Source organism: Paroedura picta, chromosome 10 (genome assembly GCF_049243985.1).
Source record: "Paroedura picta isolate Pp20150507F chromosome 10, Ppicta_v3.0, whole genome shotgun sequence".
NCBI lineage: Eukaryota > Metazoa > Chordata > Lepidosauria > Squamata > Gekkonidae > Paroedura > Paroedura picta.
The window spans coordinates 67,115,733-67,132,862 of NC_135378.1; the positions used below are offsets into that span (position 1 = coordinate 67,115,733).

The 17,130-nt window shown below is 43.5% G+C and overlaps 1 protein-coding gene across 2 annotated transcripts; it reads left to right on the forward strand.

The window, feature by feature from the left end:
• The first annotated feature begins 5,207 nt into the window (after positions 1 to 5,207).
• CASP6 (caspase 6) lies at positions 5,208 to 17,109 on the forward strand. Of its 2 annotated transcripts, XM_077300628.1 has the most exons (8): positions 5,208 to 5,712; positions 7,243 to 7,284; positions 8,750 to 8,792; positions 10,930 to 11,079; positions 12,144 to 12,220; positions 12,647 to 12,822; positions 13,395 to 13,554; positions 15,839 to 17,109. In XM_077300628.1, the coding sequence occupies exons 1-8, from the start codon at positions 5,382 to 5,384 to the stop codon at positions 16,075 to 16,077; spliced, it is 1,218 nt and encodes a 405-aa protein (XP_077156743.1). In that variant the 5' UTR covers positions 5,208 to 5,381; the 3' UTR covers positions 16,078 to 17,109. The 2 variants fall into 2 exon arrangements, with proteins under 2 accessions (XP_077156743.1, XP_077156744.1); XM_077300629.1 differs by lacking the exon at positions 5,208 to 5,712 and having other exon boundaries at positions 7,262 to 7,284; positions 8,750 to 8,804.
• Positions 17,110 to 17,130: the final 21 nt, after the last annotated feature.

The following is a 17,130-nucleotide window of genomic DNA, read 5'->3' on the forward strand; positions in this document are numbered from 1 at the left end:
TCACACAACAGGGATCTGCAGTCTCTGAGCCTCAGAGGGAAGTGGAAGGAGGAGGGGGCGGTCGGGTGGGGGATGGAAGGCAATTGGCTGGCTGCTGGATAGACAGGCAAGCCAGTTGGAGGAGGAGGCATTTAGGTGCGGATATTATTATTATTATTATTATTATTATTATTATTATTATTATTATTATTATTATTATTATTTAATTTTTAGACCGCCCTTCTCCAAATAGGTCTCAGGGTAAGCCACCCTGCATGGGTGTTAAGCAGGGTGTTAAGCGCTGAGTGGCACTTAAGCCATGCTCCTCCTCCAAGGCCTTACCAGAAATATGTTATGTGGAACAGATAAGTAAAAGATGTGGGTATAGACCATGATTTTTTGTCATATGAACACATTTTGCTTTTGCATGTTCCTCCCTCCCCCTGCGCATACTCTGTTGTCTATGCTGGGTTGCTGTATTTCTGGTTCTCAAGAAATCAGTGTTTTCCCTTGCATCTAAACCACGCAATCATTATTTGTTTTCTAAACAGGACTGGATACCAACTCACAATTGCAGATATATCTTGGGTTCCTAATAACCTTGAGGTCCAACTGGTACGCCCTGCACAGGGCATTTCTGTCCTTTTCTAATAGAAATTATCCCAGTACATTCCAGTCTCTTTAGGATACCCAACAAGCCTTCAGAAGGGGCAGCTGTACATATTTTGCTCTTGTGCTCAAATACTACAGAGGCCCTGGCTAACTGCTGTTGTCTCAATTTTAATCTTGATACACTTAACATGTTCCTGGTTGATAAGGTGATGAGTACTCACCCAGTGACTTGATGGTTGTAATGCACCGCAAGGGATTATAAAAAGTTTCTACTGCATTGTTCTTCCCCTGTTCCCTCCTGCTGGAACTCTGGGGGTTTCGTATGCTATGAGTCATTGGAACTGTACCAACAGAAATTGTAGAAGCCAGTACTTTGAAGGAAAAACATAGACAGAGAAACCTAGACGGTATCCTGTCAGATGGTTTGGAATCAGAACACAGTTGTCAGCAAATTTTGAAAGCCTTCTCTATGAGCAAAATACAGGGCCATAGGCCAAAAAGACTGTCAAGTTCTCACAGAATTCCTAAGGTGGGTTTCTGAACTAGCAAGCTAACAACAGGAAAATGTACATTGTCATCTTTAGAAATGTCAAAAGATAAAGCTAAGGCCAACAGTGCAAAATCAGATTAAAATATTTTATTACTCAGTTAAATTTCCCAAAATTCCCTATGCATTTCACCAACAGGCTTTCTCAGGGGAATCTGTTCGTTTTGCAGTTTTTCAAAAGATCTTATTCTTTTTTTGTTTTTTGTTTTAAATTTAACTGAGTAATAAAATATTTTTCTGATTTGTAACTCATAGCACAAGCAGATGCAAGATTAGATGGGTTTCTGAGCATGAATTTCTTATACAAAGTAATTACTGCTGGTTGAATACCTGAACATTGAAGGATCTATTTGCAACATCATGTAGATACTCTGGCAGCCAATGTCAAGTTAAAATGCTTGGCTGGGCATGTAAAAATGAAGGGAATTTCCTCTTCTTGAACTGGCATGCCTCTTCTCCTCTAGCAATATCAGAAGGATTATAATATTTCTAGTAGCTGTGAGGAGAAGCATGTACTAAAAGTAGACAGAAAACAAAAATTTTGTTTTAAGAGCTAAAGAGCTATACTTTTAAAGAGCTGTTGCTGCCAGACAAATTGTGTGCAATCTTCCAACACTAATTATTGAAGTTTCTAGTGTAGCTTCTTGCAGGACAATAGTTTATGCCTTTCTCAGTTTAAAATATGGCTTGCCAATACAAGAGAGATTAGTTGTTCTACTCTAGGCTGTACACTACCCCAAGGTAGCCGATTTGAGAGGGGCGGTATAGGCATTAAAATAATAGTTGTTACGTCTAGGATCTGGGAGATGTAGGTTTCGAATCCCCACTCTGCAAAGGAAGCTCAATGGGTGACCTTTGACCTAACATAGGATTTTTGTGAGGTTAAAATAGAAATGGAAAAATGATGTTTACTTTGGATCTCCAGTGGAGATAACAAAATATATCAGCTGCAATAGAAAGTCACAGCCTTTTCCAGCTGTGTACACACATACAGGTAGTAGGATTATTGCAGAGGTGTGTAACTAAATCTGCTTCATAACATGTTCGTATTGAACATAAGGCTTCAGTAGAACGTGCAATTTAATATGATGAAAACTTTCCCGACTCAAGGAAACAGCCAGATAGGCCAGTCATAAAGAAGGAAACTGTAGGATGCCAGGTTTCAGTGGAATGCCATTTGAAAATTATTGCTTAAATTCCTGAAACCATGAGAGCCAGCTTGGTATAGTGGTTAGGAGTGCCGACTTCTAATCTGGCGAGCCGTGTTTGATTCCGCATCCCCCACACGCAGCCAGCTGGGTAACCTTGGACTCACCACAGCACTCTGACTGAGCAGTAATCAGGGCTCTCTCAGCCTCACCTACCTCACAGGGCGTCTGTTGCGGGGAGAGGAAAGGGAAGGCGATTGTAAGCCACTTTGAGACTCCTTCAGGTAAAGTGGCATATAAGAACCAACTCTTCTTATAAACTGCCTCTGAGGGCCTTTTATATAAAACTACACTGTATATTCTGTATTTTAAGATTTGCTTGTTTTTTTCAGCCTCTCCTTGAGAGTCCCCTCCCCCTGAGTTTGTGAGGAATCCATGGTTGCTCTAATGATTTCCAAAGACTAGCCTACTGCTAGTGGGCATTTCAGTCAAAGTAGTACAAAGTCTTTTTCCTTGCAGGCTCAGCTGCCCAGGGCAGAGCAATTGGGCAAACCAGACTTTTTTCTTTAAAATTTCACTGCTGAATACATCATGAAGACCTTCTTTCTAAAATGTATCTGCCACCAGATACATTTTAGAAAGAAGGTCTTCATGATGTATTCAGCAGTGAAATTTTAAAGAATCCAGCAATTCAGACACACAACCACAGTGAAGGCAGAAACACTAAGCAACAAATCTGAGTCATGCTCTGACCTGTCACCAAAAATTCCAGGCAATGTGACTCAAAGCTAGCAGTTCACATGCATTGCTCCTGCTCTGGGTCCAAAGTTCGGCAAGGGCAATTGCAGAGATGGAAACCGAAGGCAACAGAAAGAGAGTAAACTGCACTTCCTCTAAACATTTCATGAGAAGGCCTTTAATTTCATGCAGCCCGGCATGAAACCTCCAGTGCGTAAACTGTCTTAGAGGGAATCTGGCTTTTAATCAGAAGTTGCTACTGTTTTTTTTACCCTCTGACTGCTCCCAAGTTCTTCCCAATGAAACCTTTCTTAAGTTTTTTTTTACCTCCGAAAAACGCCTGGAACATTCTTCAAGCTTAGAGAAACCTTAGAAGTGATGCAATCGATCTTGGAGAATATGGTTGGGAAGCACAGCTGTGTGGTCCCCTCCCTTCCCACCCCCTCCAGGCCCATCATTGGCTATATTATTGGCCATATGTGGTCATATATTACTCAATAAATGTTTAACATATATTACAAATAATTAACTCCTACTTTTCCTGGTTTGTAATTGAGGTGTTTCACACTGTAAAGCTCCTTTAATGCTCTGCCTTTAGCCTGAGGGCGGTATTATGCCTTGTATTTTTTTAAATGTTTGCTGTGGTTTTTTGCTTGCCTCAAGCTGGTCTCTGAAGTGGGGGTACATAAAATTTCTAAATAAATAAATAAGGCTGGATGCAATTCAGGGGGAGTTTGGGGAAAAATCCTTTCAACATTAATATCTTCACAGGATGTGAATCTCAATCATACCAATTTATTTGGTTGTTCTCAGGCAATTAGATTCTTTCTCTTGAGAAAGCAACCCCCCGTGTCATGTGTAAGAAATGCCATACATTATTTCGAATAAAGGTTATCAACTGTAACTATGAAATATGAAAACACATCTTTAAAAAATGTGTTACATGCAAGAGATGCAAAACAATGAAGGTTCAGAGACACAAAGTCAGAAGAGAAGGAAAAAGGAGTCATTTCAGGACAACATCCCAGGAATGACCCACTGGCTGAAGATGAGGGGTGGGGAGGATAGGGCTGGGAAACTGGAGATTTGGGGATGAAACACAGTCAGGTTTACCTCCATGCCACAGCCCCCCCCCCCCCAAAGCATCCATTTTCTCCCCTCAAAAAAAAGGAAAAAAAACCCTCTATGAAGGTCTGCAGAACTTTTCCAAGATTTTAAAGTCAGAAAATAATCCATGTGTCAACTTCACCTTTACTCATGGAGAATATAGCAAGCGGGTCTTAGTTCAGGTGTGACTGATTTATTTGGAATTTATTACAGCGCTGGACATAAAAACACAACTATTACAGGCCTCAAGACCGCTTCACTCCAGGGACTTAAAGGCCGTTTCCTGCTCAAGGGATAACGTCTCTCCTCCAGGTGCGCCGGTCGATGAGATCATCGCTCAAAGTCTGCAAACAAAGCAAGAGAAGGCAACAAGCCCCGGAGCGGCGCTCTTTGTGGCTGCTGCTTTCGCATCCCCTGTGGCTAAGGGCGCTCCCCCAAAGGGAAGCGGGGCGTGGCTAGCCGCTCCTTGCCTTCTCGTTAACCAGACTGCCCTTCGCTTGCTCAATGAGCCAAAGCCGTTATTTCCGAGGTGCAGAAAAGTTTGCGTGCGTGCGCGTGCGGGGGATTAAGGCGTGTCGCGGTGCGATCGAACGCGAGCCGCTCCCTTGATGCAATTGTGACCCGAATGGAACGTTCATTCCGCCTGCTCACCTGTGGCTCCGCAGGAGCGCCGCGGCAGGAGGGCGAGCAGGTTATTCTCTTGCCGTCAGAAAGCGCCAGAAATGCAAGCAGAAATGCATCCCCCCAAATCCTAGCGTTTATTGGAGGGACACGCTGCCCTAAAGCGGAAACCCACGTGATCTAACATGCTAGAACAGCACAATAAAATCTGAGTCCAGTTAGCACCTTTAAGACCAACAAAGATGAATCAGGGCGTGAGCTTTCGAGTGCAAGCACTCGAAAGCTCACGCCCTGAATACATCTTTGTTGGTTTTTAAAGGTGCTAACTGGACTCTGATTTTATTGTGCTACTTCAAAGCAACACGGCTACCCATTGGAATCTATGATAGAACAGCGTGGGGGCGGGGGCGACGCCATAGGTAGGCACATCACAAGGACTCCTCTGAAGCGCAACAAGGCGTGAGCTTTCGAGTGCATGCACGCTTCCTCGGACGCTAGAAGAAAAATCATAGGAGTACAGATATAAGGAGAGAATAAATGAGTAAGCAGCAGTCACAACAGATACGCAGCGTGACGAGGAAGCCCGGCTAGTTCCTGGGCCTCAAAGGTGCCCTTAGACTCCGATCTTGATGGGGTCCTGCAGAGAGACCACCGCGGCTGCCAACCTGAAAGGACCCTTGTGGCGTTTCTTGCTCCTTGCGCCAGTCGGGGAGAGTCCGGCCGGCCAGCCGCCGCCCCGCAGACGCCGCTCTGCTCGCGACAAGGCCGCCCTCCGCGGCAGACGGGGGGAGGGAGAGCAGGAGGAGGCGGAGGCGAGCGCTTTGTCTTCCTCCGTCCGCCGGAGGAGGAGCGCCGTTTGCCTCCCTGCAGAAGCAGCCCGACTGCTCCCCCCCCCCCCTCCAAGACGCCTCGGAGCCACATCGCCGGCCATGGAGAGCCCCGCGCGGCAGCGCGCCTCCGGTAAGCACGCGGGGAACCGGCGAGAGCCCCAGCGACGGGAGGCAGGAAGGCTGGGGGGAGCCTTGCGCTAGCCCTCCCTCCGCTTCCATTTTGGGGGTCGGGGCGGTCGGGCCGCCAGCCTCAGCCCTTGGCCAAGAGCTCCCTTGAGCAAGTACAGAGTCCCTCTCTTTCTCCTCCGGCCGCGGCTGCTTTGTGGGGGTGGCCTGAGCACGGGGGGGGGGGGCGTCCCCAGGAAGCGCCGCCGCCTTGGAGCTGTTCCTCGGGGCCGCCGCGTCCTGCCTTTGTTGCCTTCCTGCTTTGTAGCCGCGGGCCCTGCGGGCGAGGCGGGCGCTGGCTCGTGTGAAGCCGGCCACCGCAGCAGGCACGTCGCCGCCACAGCTGTCCCTGGGATAGAAGCGGCTGGCTTGGTTGGCTGCGGGCACACAGGCTGGAGGCAGATGCCCCGTGGCAGAATAGACATCGTTGCCGTCATGCGTAGGTTTCTATGATCGATGGACAGGTTTTTCTAAAAGGGGGGGGGCAGTCAAACTGCGGCCCTCCAGAGGTCCATGGACTACAATTCCCATGAGCCCCTGCCAGCAAATGCTGGCAGGGGCTCATGGGAATTGTAGTCCATGACATCTGGAGGGCCGCAGTTTGACTACCCCTGTCAGTGCTGTGCCTTGTCGTTATCAAAGCTGTCACATTTGGGCAGATTATGGGCTAGCCCGGAACAAGATGTACTCTTATGGAGTACTTCCAGATCCCTCACTGAATCATGCGCAGGGTATATTTAATATGTCGTTCTTTTCCACTTGGCCAGAAAAAAACGCCTGACCATTGTTGGGTGCCAATACTGTCTCCACACTGGTTTGCTGCCATTGGAGATAAGAACCCTGGTTTCAAACTCAGGGATGCAAATCCCATGAACATTTGCATACAGAGGTACATGCTGAAGATGCATGCCCACAGCTGAATTCACAAAACACAGACATGCTCAGAGAGACAGAGTAGCAACAGTGTTTACCTACTATCAATACCATCTTTTATTTTGGGGCAGGAATCGTTTGAAGTAGGGATAGTCAAACTGCGGCCTTCCAGATGTCCATGGACTACAATTCCCATGACCCCCTGCCAGCAATTGCTAGTCCATGGACATCTGGAGGGCCACAGTTTGACTACCCCTGGTTTGAAGTATTAATAATGTGAATGAGGGGAGGGACTGCTTTTTTTAAAAAAAAAGCTCATCAGGAAACATTTCACTTAATGCAGACCTGGCATACAAATCCAGACCTGTGATGGAACAGGATAGGCGATAACTCAGGTAGCCCATCTCTATACTTCGAGGAACAGTTACTTCTAAAAGGCTGGGAAAGAGTTACTATTATTTATCTTTTATAAAATCATACTCATTATTTAACACTGACCATGCAGAATCTATGGTGTTTCACAGCTATATATAGTAATACAGAATTTACTGTAGAGACTGCATAGTTTTTATCACAGCAGTAATGTGTATTGTAACAATGAATGTGCCGTGTTTTATTTCAGAGCAAATTGATGTTGATAGCAAGCCTGCTTTACAGTTCAAAGGTAAGGTACCTGGTGTGTATTTTGAAATTCTTAAGGGCTAACTTTTTAAAGCCAGTTTGGTGTAGTGGTTAGGAGTGCGGACTTCTAATCTGGCATGCCGGGTTCGATTCTGCACACCCCCACATGCAGCCAGCTAGGTGGCCTTGGGCTCCCCACAGCACTGATAAAACTGTTCTGACCGAGCAGTGATATCAGGGCTCTCTCAGCCTCACCCACTTCACAGGGTGTCTGTTGTGGGGAGAGGAATGGGAAGGCGACTGTAAGCCGCTTTGAGACTACTTCAGGTAGAGAAAAGTGGCATATAAGAACCAACTCTTCTTCTTCTAAGCAGGGGCATAACAGGAAAGTAAGCAGCATATTCAGACAAAAGAAAATGTGTATTTAATATGTTGGTGGAAAGAGTCTTCAATTCACAGCGGACCCTAGGCTTTTCAAGGGAAGAGACATTTAGAAGTGGCTTGCCATTGCCTACCTCCATGTCACAACCCTGGTATTCCTTGGTGGTTTCCCATTCAAATACGAATCAAGGCTGTCCCTGCTTAGCTTTTGAGATCTGATGAGACTGAGCTAACCTGGGCCAAGATGTATTTAGTATGAGCTGAAAAAATCATAACATCATTTCCCCAAATTAAAATTTTAAAATAAAACCAATCTGAGACGTTGTGCTATTTGGACCCTTCTGTTTATGTATATAACTGATATCTCAAGATATATACTAGAGCCAGAGTTCTCAAAACAAGAGCTTCCTCTTCAAAGAATCTGGGGTACTTGGGCAGAAACAGTGGGATCATATCCTTAAGCTAATGCAACCTCCCTCTTTCTATAAATTGTCTTGGTGTGTGTGTGTATTTTTTATTTTCTTGCAATGGTGTTTCCCTGTGCAAGCCTTTAGAGAAGATCTGAAGATCACTTGTGACGTTTCTAATGCCAGCATTAAATTATTACCACCGTGCTTTGATCCTCATAAACTGCAGCATGTCTACTTTGGACAACAATATTTACTTAGTGACCTGTCAGACAGATAATTGATTGGTGTTGGCTGAAGAATTTAAAAGGGAGACCAGAGATTTAAAAATCACTCCCCCCACACACAATTTTCCAGGACAGCTTGACCATAAACAGCATTAGGAAAAATGTGTTTTGCTGTTATTAATTGCAGTACTGTTTATTTTTAATAGAATATTGCGGGGAAAACACTGCCACTTGAACTTTTCTTGTGTATATTCAAAGTTGGCACATTGCTATGTAGACTGTCATCTTATATCTCATGGGAAGTTTTAGGAACGTTTCCAAATTTCAGACTGGCTACACTCCATGATCCAAATATGTGTTTAATTATCTTGAGTGAAGTTTGACCTTTTTATACTGCATGTTCTTGGAAAACATGAGAAACTGGTTGTTATCTGCATTTGAACACACCTTTAGCTGTAGTTCAAACATGTTTTGTGTTCTCTTAAAATTATAGATGGACAACAGAACTTCATAGAAACGGATGCCCTTGATATAAGGTAAAAGAACAGGTAATGATGGGAGAGTGAAACAAGGCCTGCAGGATGCTTGCTCATGTGTATTGTTGCAACAATCCTGTTGGATCTTTCAAGAGAAACCAAACTTGGTCCTGGCTCATTGCAGCTTTTCTCTGGAATACTTCAGAGTAACTAATTATTAGCATTACTATATATTTTACTATATATTTATTTACTACTAGCTTTCAAGCCGGTTGCATCCAGGAATGGGGGGCAGTGGGTTATGCAGGGCTGCGCAGGAGCAGGTGCCTGGGTGGGGAGTGAGGGGCTGGGCGTGAGGCTTGGTGAGCATCTCGTGGCAAGGCGAGGCGCTCGGAACGCCTGTCTCCACAAGTCTACCTGTCAGTTGTGCTGGGTGGTGGGATGAGTGGCAGAGGCGCGAGGTGTGCTGGCGTCCGTGGCGAAGGACGCGCAGGCAGTCGAGGTGCGGTGGTTGGAGGAGGTTGCGTCAAGTAGCAGCGGAGGCAGGGCAGGAGCGGCCTCCTCAGCCGGCAGACAGGCTCTGGCTGCAAGGCCAGCATAGCGGCTCGCAGGTAGATTCTGGAGGCAGGTGCTCCAGGGGCAGGTGAGCGCATCTGGATTGGCCCGCTCGGGCGGAAGTGCCGGCCGGACACTTGGATGTTGTCCCAGACAACGCAACCCAGATGGGCATTTCACAAATATTAGGAGAAACTGTGGCAAGGATATATTCAAATGTGCAGCCGTGTTGCTCTGAAGTAGCACAATAAAATCAGAGTCCAGTAGCACCTTTATGACCAACAAAGATTTATTCAGGGCATGAGCTTTCGAGTGCAAGCGCTCTTCGTCAGACTATAATCTTCTTACATATATTCCCTGCCATGTAAGAAGATCATAGTCTGGGGAAGAGTGCTTGCACTCAAAAGCTCACGCCCTGAATAAAACTTTGTTGATCTTAAAGGTGCTACTGGACTCTGATTTTATTGTGGCAAGGATATGTATGTTTATTTATTCATCATATTTACTATGTTGAGTTAAATTAGGTTTATACAAAGATTAAAGCCAACCCTACCTTTTGTAAATAGTGTGAGCTCATGGAAGAGATGTTTGATGCTTTCTCCCCATAGCCCCCTAAGCCCCTCTAGAGGGGGCACTAAAATCTTGGAAATAGCACAAGACAGGAAAGGGAATCTGCCTGTTCCCCCTTCTTGTTGCGGTTTCTTCACATCCTAACTCTTCTGTGACCTCAGTTTCTTGTTGCTGCAGTCCTCTAACTGCGCATTCCATGCCGTTCCCAGACATCCTCACTTCTTAAAGGTGGCTTGATGAGATGAAGGGAGACAGGTGGAGAAGGCAGCAAACATCCCTTTTGTGAACTATCTCTATTTGCATCTGTTAGATATTTGAACACAAAAAATCAAGGCAAGTAGTAATCTTTATACAAATCTAATTTAACTTTCTCAAATACATCCGGAATTGGTTTTTCACATTTACTGAGGGTTCCTAGTACTGCCAATAACGTTTCTGGGTGGCAGTTAATTGGACAGACACGATTTCAAAATGAATATAGTTTTGTTATCAGTAAAGCATTGACCTTTTTTCCCTCTTCAGTCACCTGCCCTTTCATGGTCCAGTCATGGTCTATGATCAAAACCTCTCAGAATTCTGTTTGGACAGCTATAATATTCCAACTAGAAGGATATGGGCTTTACCTAGATTTTACTAATGTTGTGCTCTTTTACTCTGACAGTCTTCTGGCAGAATGCACCAAAGCAGTGGCAAAGCCTATTTGTCTTTGACTGAGCATCAAAAGTCCTGATTGTCAGAATTGTTATCTTAACACCACTAGGTGGCATGTGAGACAATGTTTTGAACAAAAAAGGAGATTGTTCTAATACCCTAATTCTTTTCCAGTCTTGTTTGATGCAGCCATTAGCTGTATCAGAAAGGTATTTCAGGTCTCCTGAAGGCTTGTGCACAGACAGTGAAATTATTTTTTTCCTGTTTGGAGTTTTTGAAATTCCTCTCTTTTTCAAAAGCCCATGAGCATATTGAGCTATTACAATTATTAGAATATTGTTATTTGATTTGTTCCAGTGACCTTGGTTGTGGGTGTTTGTGACTGATTTTTTTAACTTAAAACTTTTTTGTGGGCGGGAAGCACCCACCTCTTTGATCCAACTGCAGAGTACAAAATGAACCACAAGAGGAGAGGACTTGCTTTGATCTTCAATCATGAACGCTTTTTCTGGCATTTAACGCTACCTGAAAGACGTGGCACTGTTGCCGACAGAGAGAACCTGAAAAGCAGGTGAGTAGGGGAAGAGATGTCTGTTCTATACAATTATGATTAAATAAACCTAATTCGGCTTGGTGGAAAAAGGACACAAAATAACACTGGGAATTGTAACTTGGAAGAACGTGCTAGACCAGGGGTAGTCAAACTGCGGCCCTCCAGATGTCCATGGACTACAATTCCCAGGAGCCCTTGCCAGCATTCGCTGGCGAATGCTGGCAAGGGCTCCTGGGAATTGTAGTCCATGGACATCTGGAGGGCCGCAGTTTGACTACCCCTGTGCTAGACCCAAGAGGAAAATATTGGGAGCTATTAAGTGTCCCAGTTCAAAACTTGCCCCAGCTGATGTGTCAACTCTATAGTGTTAGGAAAGCATTTCTTTCTTTCCTGGCTTCCTTCTTATCTGTAATATAGGGGAATAATCACTGTCCTATTTTATGTTGAGAGACAATGTATAAGAAACATTTTGAAAACGAGTGGCTTTCACGTTTTGAACTGGAGACTTGAAGGAACCTTTCTCACAGCTCATTTGAGTACTGCAGAGGCTGTTATCCTGTATAATCTTGGAAGTGTACCTTGGAGTAACCCACTCTGTGGCTGAAAATTGCAGAGAAACATAGGCGCATAGCTGATAGAACAGCCTTTCAAGGAAATCCTTGCATTGAGGAATTGCAGTGAGCTTCCAAGAAACACCAGGATCCTGATACATTGTTTAAAAACACAGCTGAACAGCTACAACTCCTGCAATGTACTATAGTAATATGTGTATTTTTATTCCTGCTGGAATTTGTAGCAAGGGTGCCGTTTCTGTGCTATGATCTGCATCTGTTTAATCACCGTTTATTGATTGTTATTCATGGTTTGCTTCCCTTCACCTCCCAAATTTCCCCCCTTTTGTTGTTGCTGATGTTTTTGAAAATCAGTGTCACGAGAAGGCAGGCAGCTGATAGGTGCCTACACATTTCTAAAGATATAAGTTCAAAGAGGCTGGCATCCATTTCAACACAAGTGGTTACATTTTCACATCAGGTAGTCCAAACAGGATACTAGAGTGAAATACTTCTTTGTTTTTCCAATAGCTTGACTCAGCTGGGATTTGAAGTGAAATGCTTTGATGATCTTAAAGCAGAAGATGTGTTGCAGAACATCTACAATGGTGAGTTATTGTATTCTTGAGTATTTGCTTGAGTAAATTCAGTTCTAAATTGGGGTTCAGCCTTGCTAAAGTGAAGTAATACAAGCACGGCATTTGCTTGCATTCTTAATACTGTCAGAGCTACTGCATGTATCAGTGATTAGCTAGCTGATTGAGCTCCTTTATTAATTCCATCTTCTGCTGTTGATGAGAGAGTATTTTGCATAACTGCAACAAAATCCCAGGTGAAAATACCTGGAACAAAATGTGTTCTGAACTTTAGTGCCGGAACAGTAAAACTGACTCCAGGAATATTGTCTAGTTGCTTGACATTTGAGGGAGACGGTGAAAATGAGACAGTGGGTTCAATAGAAGTGATTAATGGCATATTTCAACAACAGAAAGTAACTTATTATTGTAGTTAACTGCAACTTCATTACCTCACAGTATCCATAGGCAAGCATGAAGATATGGACTGTTTCGTGTGCGTTTTCCTGAGCCATGGTGAAGAGGACCATGTTTATGCCTACGATGCTAAAATAAAAATTCAGACACTGACCAGCATGTTCAGAGGAGACAAATGCCCAAGTCTAGTAGGGAAGCCAAAAATATTTATAGTTCAGGTGAGATCATGGAATCCTGAATTCTTGTAGGAAGTACTAAGTGAATTTTATTGAAATGTCAGAAATAATCATCTGAACCAACCATTAGGAGTACACCAGGATGTAAAAGGGCATTTTAAAAAATAATCCAACAAGAATGCAGAGTTAAATAGCGGTTGCAAGGGACAAATTACTAATTTGGGGGTCTTAGCCAGGTGAGAAAGTGTGTTATATTTGCCAGACTCATGGACAGCCAGTTTTTCTGTTGCTTTAGGGGTAGTCAAAATGTGGCACTCCAGATGTTCATGGACTACAATTCCCATAAGCGCCTGCCAGCATTTGCAGAATTATAGTCCATGGCAGTTTGACTACCCCTGGCTTAGACTGATCTCTCACGGCACTATTTGAAGTGTTTTCTTAATATAGTGCATGCACTAAGTCTCTAAAAATAACCTTAAAGTAGAGAAGCTCCTGGTGCTATTAATTATTAATTAATAATGGTGCTGTTAATGCTTACCAATGAGCAGGGATGACAGGTAGGCTTCTGCTTTAGAACGGTCTTTAGCTTCTCCCTCCTTGCCCCTTGTTGCTAGGCATGTCGTGGCGATAAGCATGATGACCCAGTCATGGCGGCGGATTCGGTGGACAGTGTGACAGACAAGCCAGACGTCAACGAGACTCAAGTGGATGCCGCTGCTGTTTATACCTTGCCTGCTGGTGCTGACTTCCTCATGTGTTATTCTGTGGCAGAAGGTAAATTGCTGTCTTCTATTTACAGTGCCCGGAAGTGGTTGCTAACTAAAATACGTCTTTAACAAGTTTTCTCATATCTACAAATTAAGGAAACCATTTGCTAGGAGTTAACCACCCTGTACATTATTGGTGGCTCTAAGCTGTAATTGATTCAAGTGGCTGTCAGCTTTTGAATGGTTATATCGCATATTCATCTATTTGGTACAACAATAATTGAACATGTTTCCTCTGTGAATATAAACGAGGCCCTGGTGTTTAGGCAAGCTGCAGATGCCTGCAAAATAGACGCATCTGTGTGGAAGAAGCATTTATGATGTTTACCACCTTACCTATGTACAAACAGATATGGCAGCTGTGTATCTAAAGGTAACTCCAGCAGTCCAGTCATATCTCCAAAAAAGCATTTGTCCAGGTGTAAGACAATTGCAGAAAGTGAACTATAATTACAATATCAAATTACTGGGTTTTTTAAAATGTAAAAACAGGTCAACAAATCAACATGAAACAGCTGTGAAGGAAGATTTATGGCAAAACATGACTGAAAAAAATTGTCATCCACTTTTTTGTGTGTGGCTGTAGGCTTATTTGGACCAAAATTTACACAGGGATGCCAGAAACATTATTTTGCTGTGATTGGCATCAGTCCTTTCTGCTCAGAGTCATTCAGGGAGTGAGGGGGAAAGTCACCATAGGGTTCAGGCTACATCAGTTCCAGGTTGCCATGGCGACTTGAAGCCTTTCTTCATGATGACTAAAACTCCGGTGGCCGATCCCTGTGAACTCTGTTTGGAAGCAGGAGTCAGCCCTTAAAAGGAATGCCCTGTAAAGCGTGTAGCACACAGCTTATTTGTAGTTAGGATAACAACAAAATTTGAGTCCAGTGGCACCTTTAAGACCAACAAAGGTGTGCGCTTTTGCGTGCATTGTTGCTGATTCTATTGTAGCTAGGGCATGAGCCCTGTTACAAACCAAACTCCTGGCTCTCCTTTGCATGGAATTTGTTTTCTCCTGCCACAGCCTGAGAAGACTGAAGGCAGGCAGGTAGGTATTGGTTGTGCTTGGTGGGTTGGGAAAGGTAAGAAACCTTCCCCCAAGGGTATGGGTAGAGGAGTCAGAAAAACATGGCCTGGAGAGGAAACAAGGAGTCAGGATTATGTTCCAAATTTACTTAAGCAGGGGCTCCTGTTTGAAAACTTCACATTAAGGACTCCATGCTTCTGTTGAAAATAATTTTTGGATATTGTTATTCCTTTATTTCCCGTTCTAGTTATGTAGTTTAGTGGCAGCCATTGGCTTGCCTTACAACATTACTTTAAACAAAAGTCTTGCATCTGCAAAAGTTTATGCTGCCATATATGTGCTTTAAGTGCTGTAGGGTTCTTGTCGGCACATACTTAACAAGGTGATCCCACTAGAACCCAGTCGTTGAGGGGCAGATTATTTACATTCAGCTGAATCAACTGTGGAGGGTTTTTTTTTTTTTTCAATTACGCTGAACAGTCCACATGCACGATGCCTTACACAGCAAAACAAGACAAGTACCAGTCCCAAGGAGCTTACAGTCTGAAATTTAGGTTTATGATTGAGGCTGGGGTCAGCAAGGTAGATCCACACCCCCCTTCAGGTACAAGTATCCAGGTATGAGTATCCATCCCCCCCCTCTAATAGTGGGGGGTGGGGAGGGATTTTTGACCATGTTGGGAATTGTTTTTAACTGGGGGTTTTATGGGGATTTTATGACATGTAACCTGCCACGTGCCAATGTGGGAGTGGCGGGAAATAAATCTATATAATAATAATAATAATAATAATAATTTGAGACAAGGAACCCCAAGAGGGGGAGAGCACATGGAGGTGGGGAAGCATGGGTGCTTTTTTCAGGGACTGAGTGAATTTGGGCTAGTTGTCATCTGTCAGCATAACCTACCCCACGGGGTGTTTGTGAGAATAAAACTTGAAGGGGAGAATTTTGTAAGTTATCCAGAGGTCCTTGGAAGGAGTGAGGATTTAAGATGCATACTGAATAAATAATACCACAATTATAAAGCACATGTTCCGCAGCTGAATAAAGGCATGCTCATTACCAGCAATTTAAGTCATTGTCAGAGTGAATGTTTTAGAATAGGCCAGGCAATGCTTCATCTTCAGCTTTCCAAAGGAAACAAAGTACAATTTTAGGTACCATCCAGACTTCATTAATACTGCTAGCAGGATTTGAATGCAGAGGATCAGAGCCAAGCTGCATCTTCAGAGAAACAACTTCGAAATCTGTCTTTTGCACTAGGGTACTACTCTCACCGTGAGACTGTAAATGGGTCCTGGTACATTCAAGATCTGTGCGACATGATAAGAAGGCACGGGTCCTCCCTTGAATTTACAGAACTTTTGACGCTGGTCAACAGGAAGGTGTCTCATCGCAAAGTGGACGTATGCAGAGATATTCATGCTTTAGGAAAAAAGCAGATCCCTTGTTTTGCATCCATGTTAACAAAGAAGTTGTATTTTTACCCCAAATCTAAGTAGAATGATATGCTGGTTAAAGAGTTTAGTGGGGGAGTGGGTATCAAGGACATCCAGAGCTACACACAGTCTTGTGATACGGATCATGTATTGAGATATTCAAGTTGCATGCATATCTCAGTTTGCTTAATGAATCATACCATCCTGACTTCTTTGGGGCGTATAAGGTTTTCTTAAAGAAAAAATACATATTTTGTTTTGTTTTAATGTTCAACCTAGAAGATAATATTGTAAATGGCTAAATAAAGAAGGGCTCAATATTCAAAATGGTGCTTCAAAATTTAAACACTTATGTGATTTCAACTTTAAATTGCAAATAAATCCAAAATACCGTGGATTACCAGCAGATAACATCTCAGGCTTGAATATGATGCTGTGAGTCTTGAATATGAAATTGTTTTATTACACATCAGCTTTACAACAGGCTCAGGGAATTTTGGAAGTTAAATCACTAGTAGCATTTGGAATGACCACATTTCCCCTGTCTTCTAGTTTGCACTGAATAACAGTTTTTTTAATTTCCTTTTTGTAAACATTTTGTACTTTTTCAAGTTTTTAAAAAACGTATTCACCAAATGAAATGGTGCTCTGGAGACAGAGGTGACTCCAACAAATCTACATCTCTCTATAGCAAGCAGGAATATAGCGGTTGCTAACCCAGCAATAGCTGGTTGGACAACTCAGAGCAATTTCTGGTATCCTGTTCATAACCGGGGGGGATGTAACTGGATCATGCAGGATCATGACTCCAGGTGTATGTTGCTTGCCTGGGCTTGGCTCTCTGGCTGAATGTTGGAAGTTACCACATCTGTACAAACAAGTAGCACCCACAATACCTTGCTACTGTGAAGGCATTTTTAATATGGCATGTTTATGAATTACAGCCTGAATGGTGACATGTGCATTGTAGACTTTTGACTGTTTAATAGATGTTTTGTAGCTCAGCCCTGATATCTGTGCAAAAGTGATATTGACAATTTGAAAACTATATTATTTGGAAATGGCCCCAAAGTAAAATAAACTTCTTACAAAGAATCCCACAGAGTTTTCTCTGTT

Bases quoted from the DNA above. Each gene is read 5' to 3' on its own strand.
- CASP6 (XM_077300628.1), top strand. From the start codon at position 5,382: ATGGGGTCCTGCAGAGAGACCACCGCGGCTGCCAACCTGAAAGGACCC. The intron at 12,221-12,646 runs GTGAGTTATTGT...ATTACCTCACAG, and splicing joins GTTGCAGAACATCTACAATG to TATCCATAGGCAAGCATGAA. The intron at 12,823-13,394 runs GTGAGATCATGG...CCTTGTTGCTAG, and splicing joins CAAAAATATTTATAGTTCAG to GCATGTCGTGGCGATAAGCA.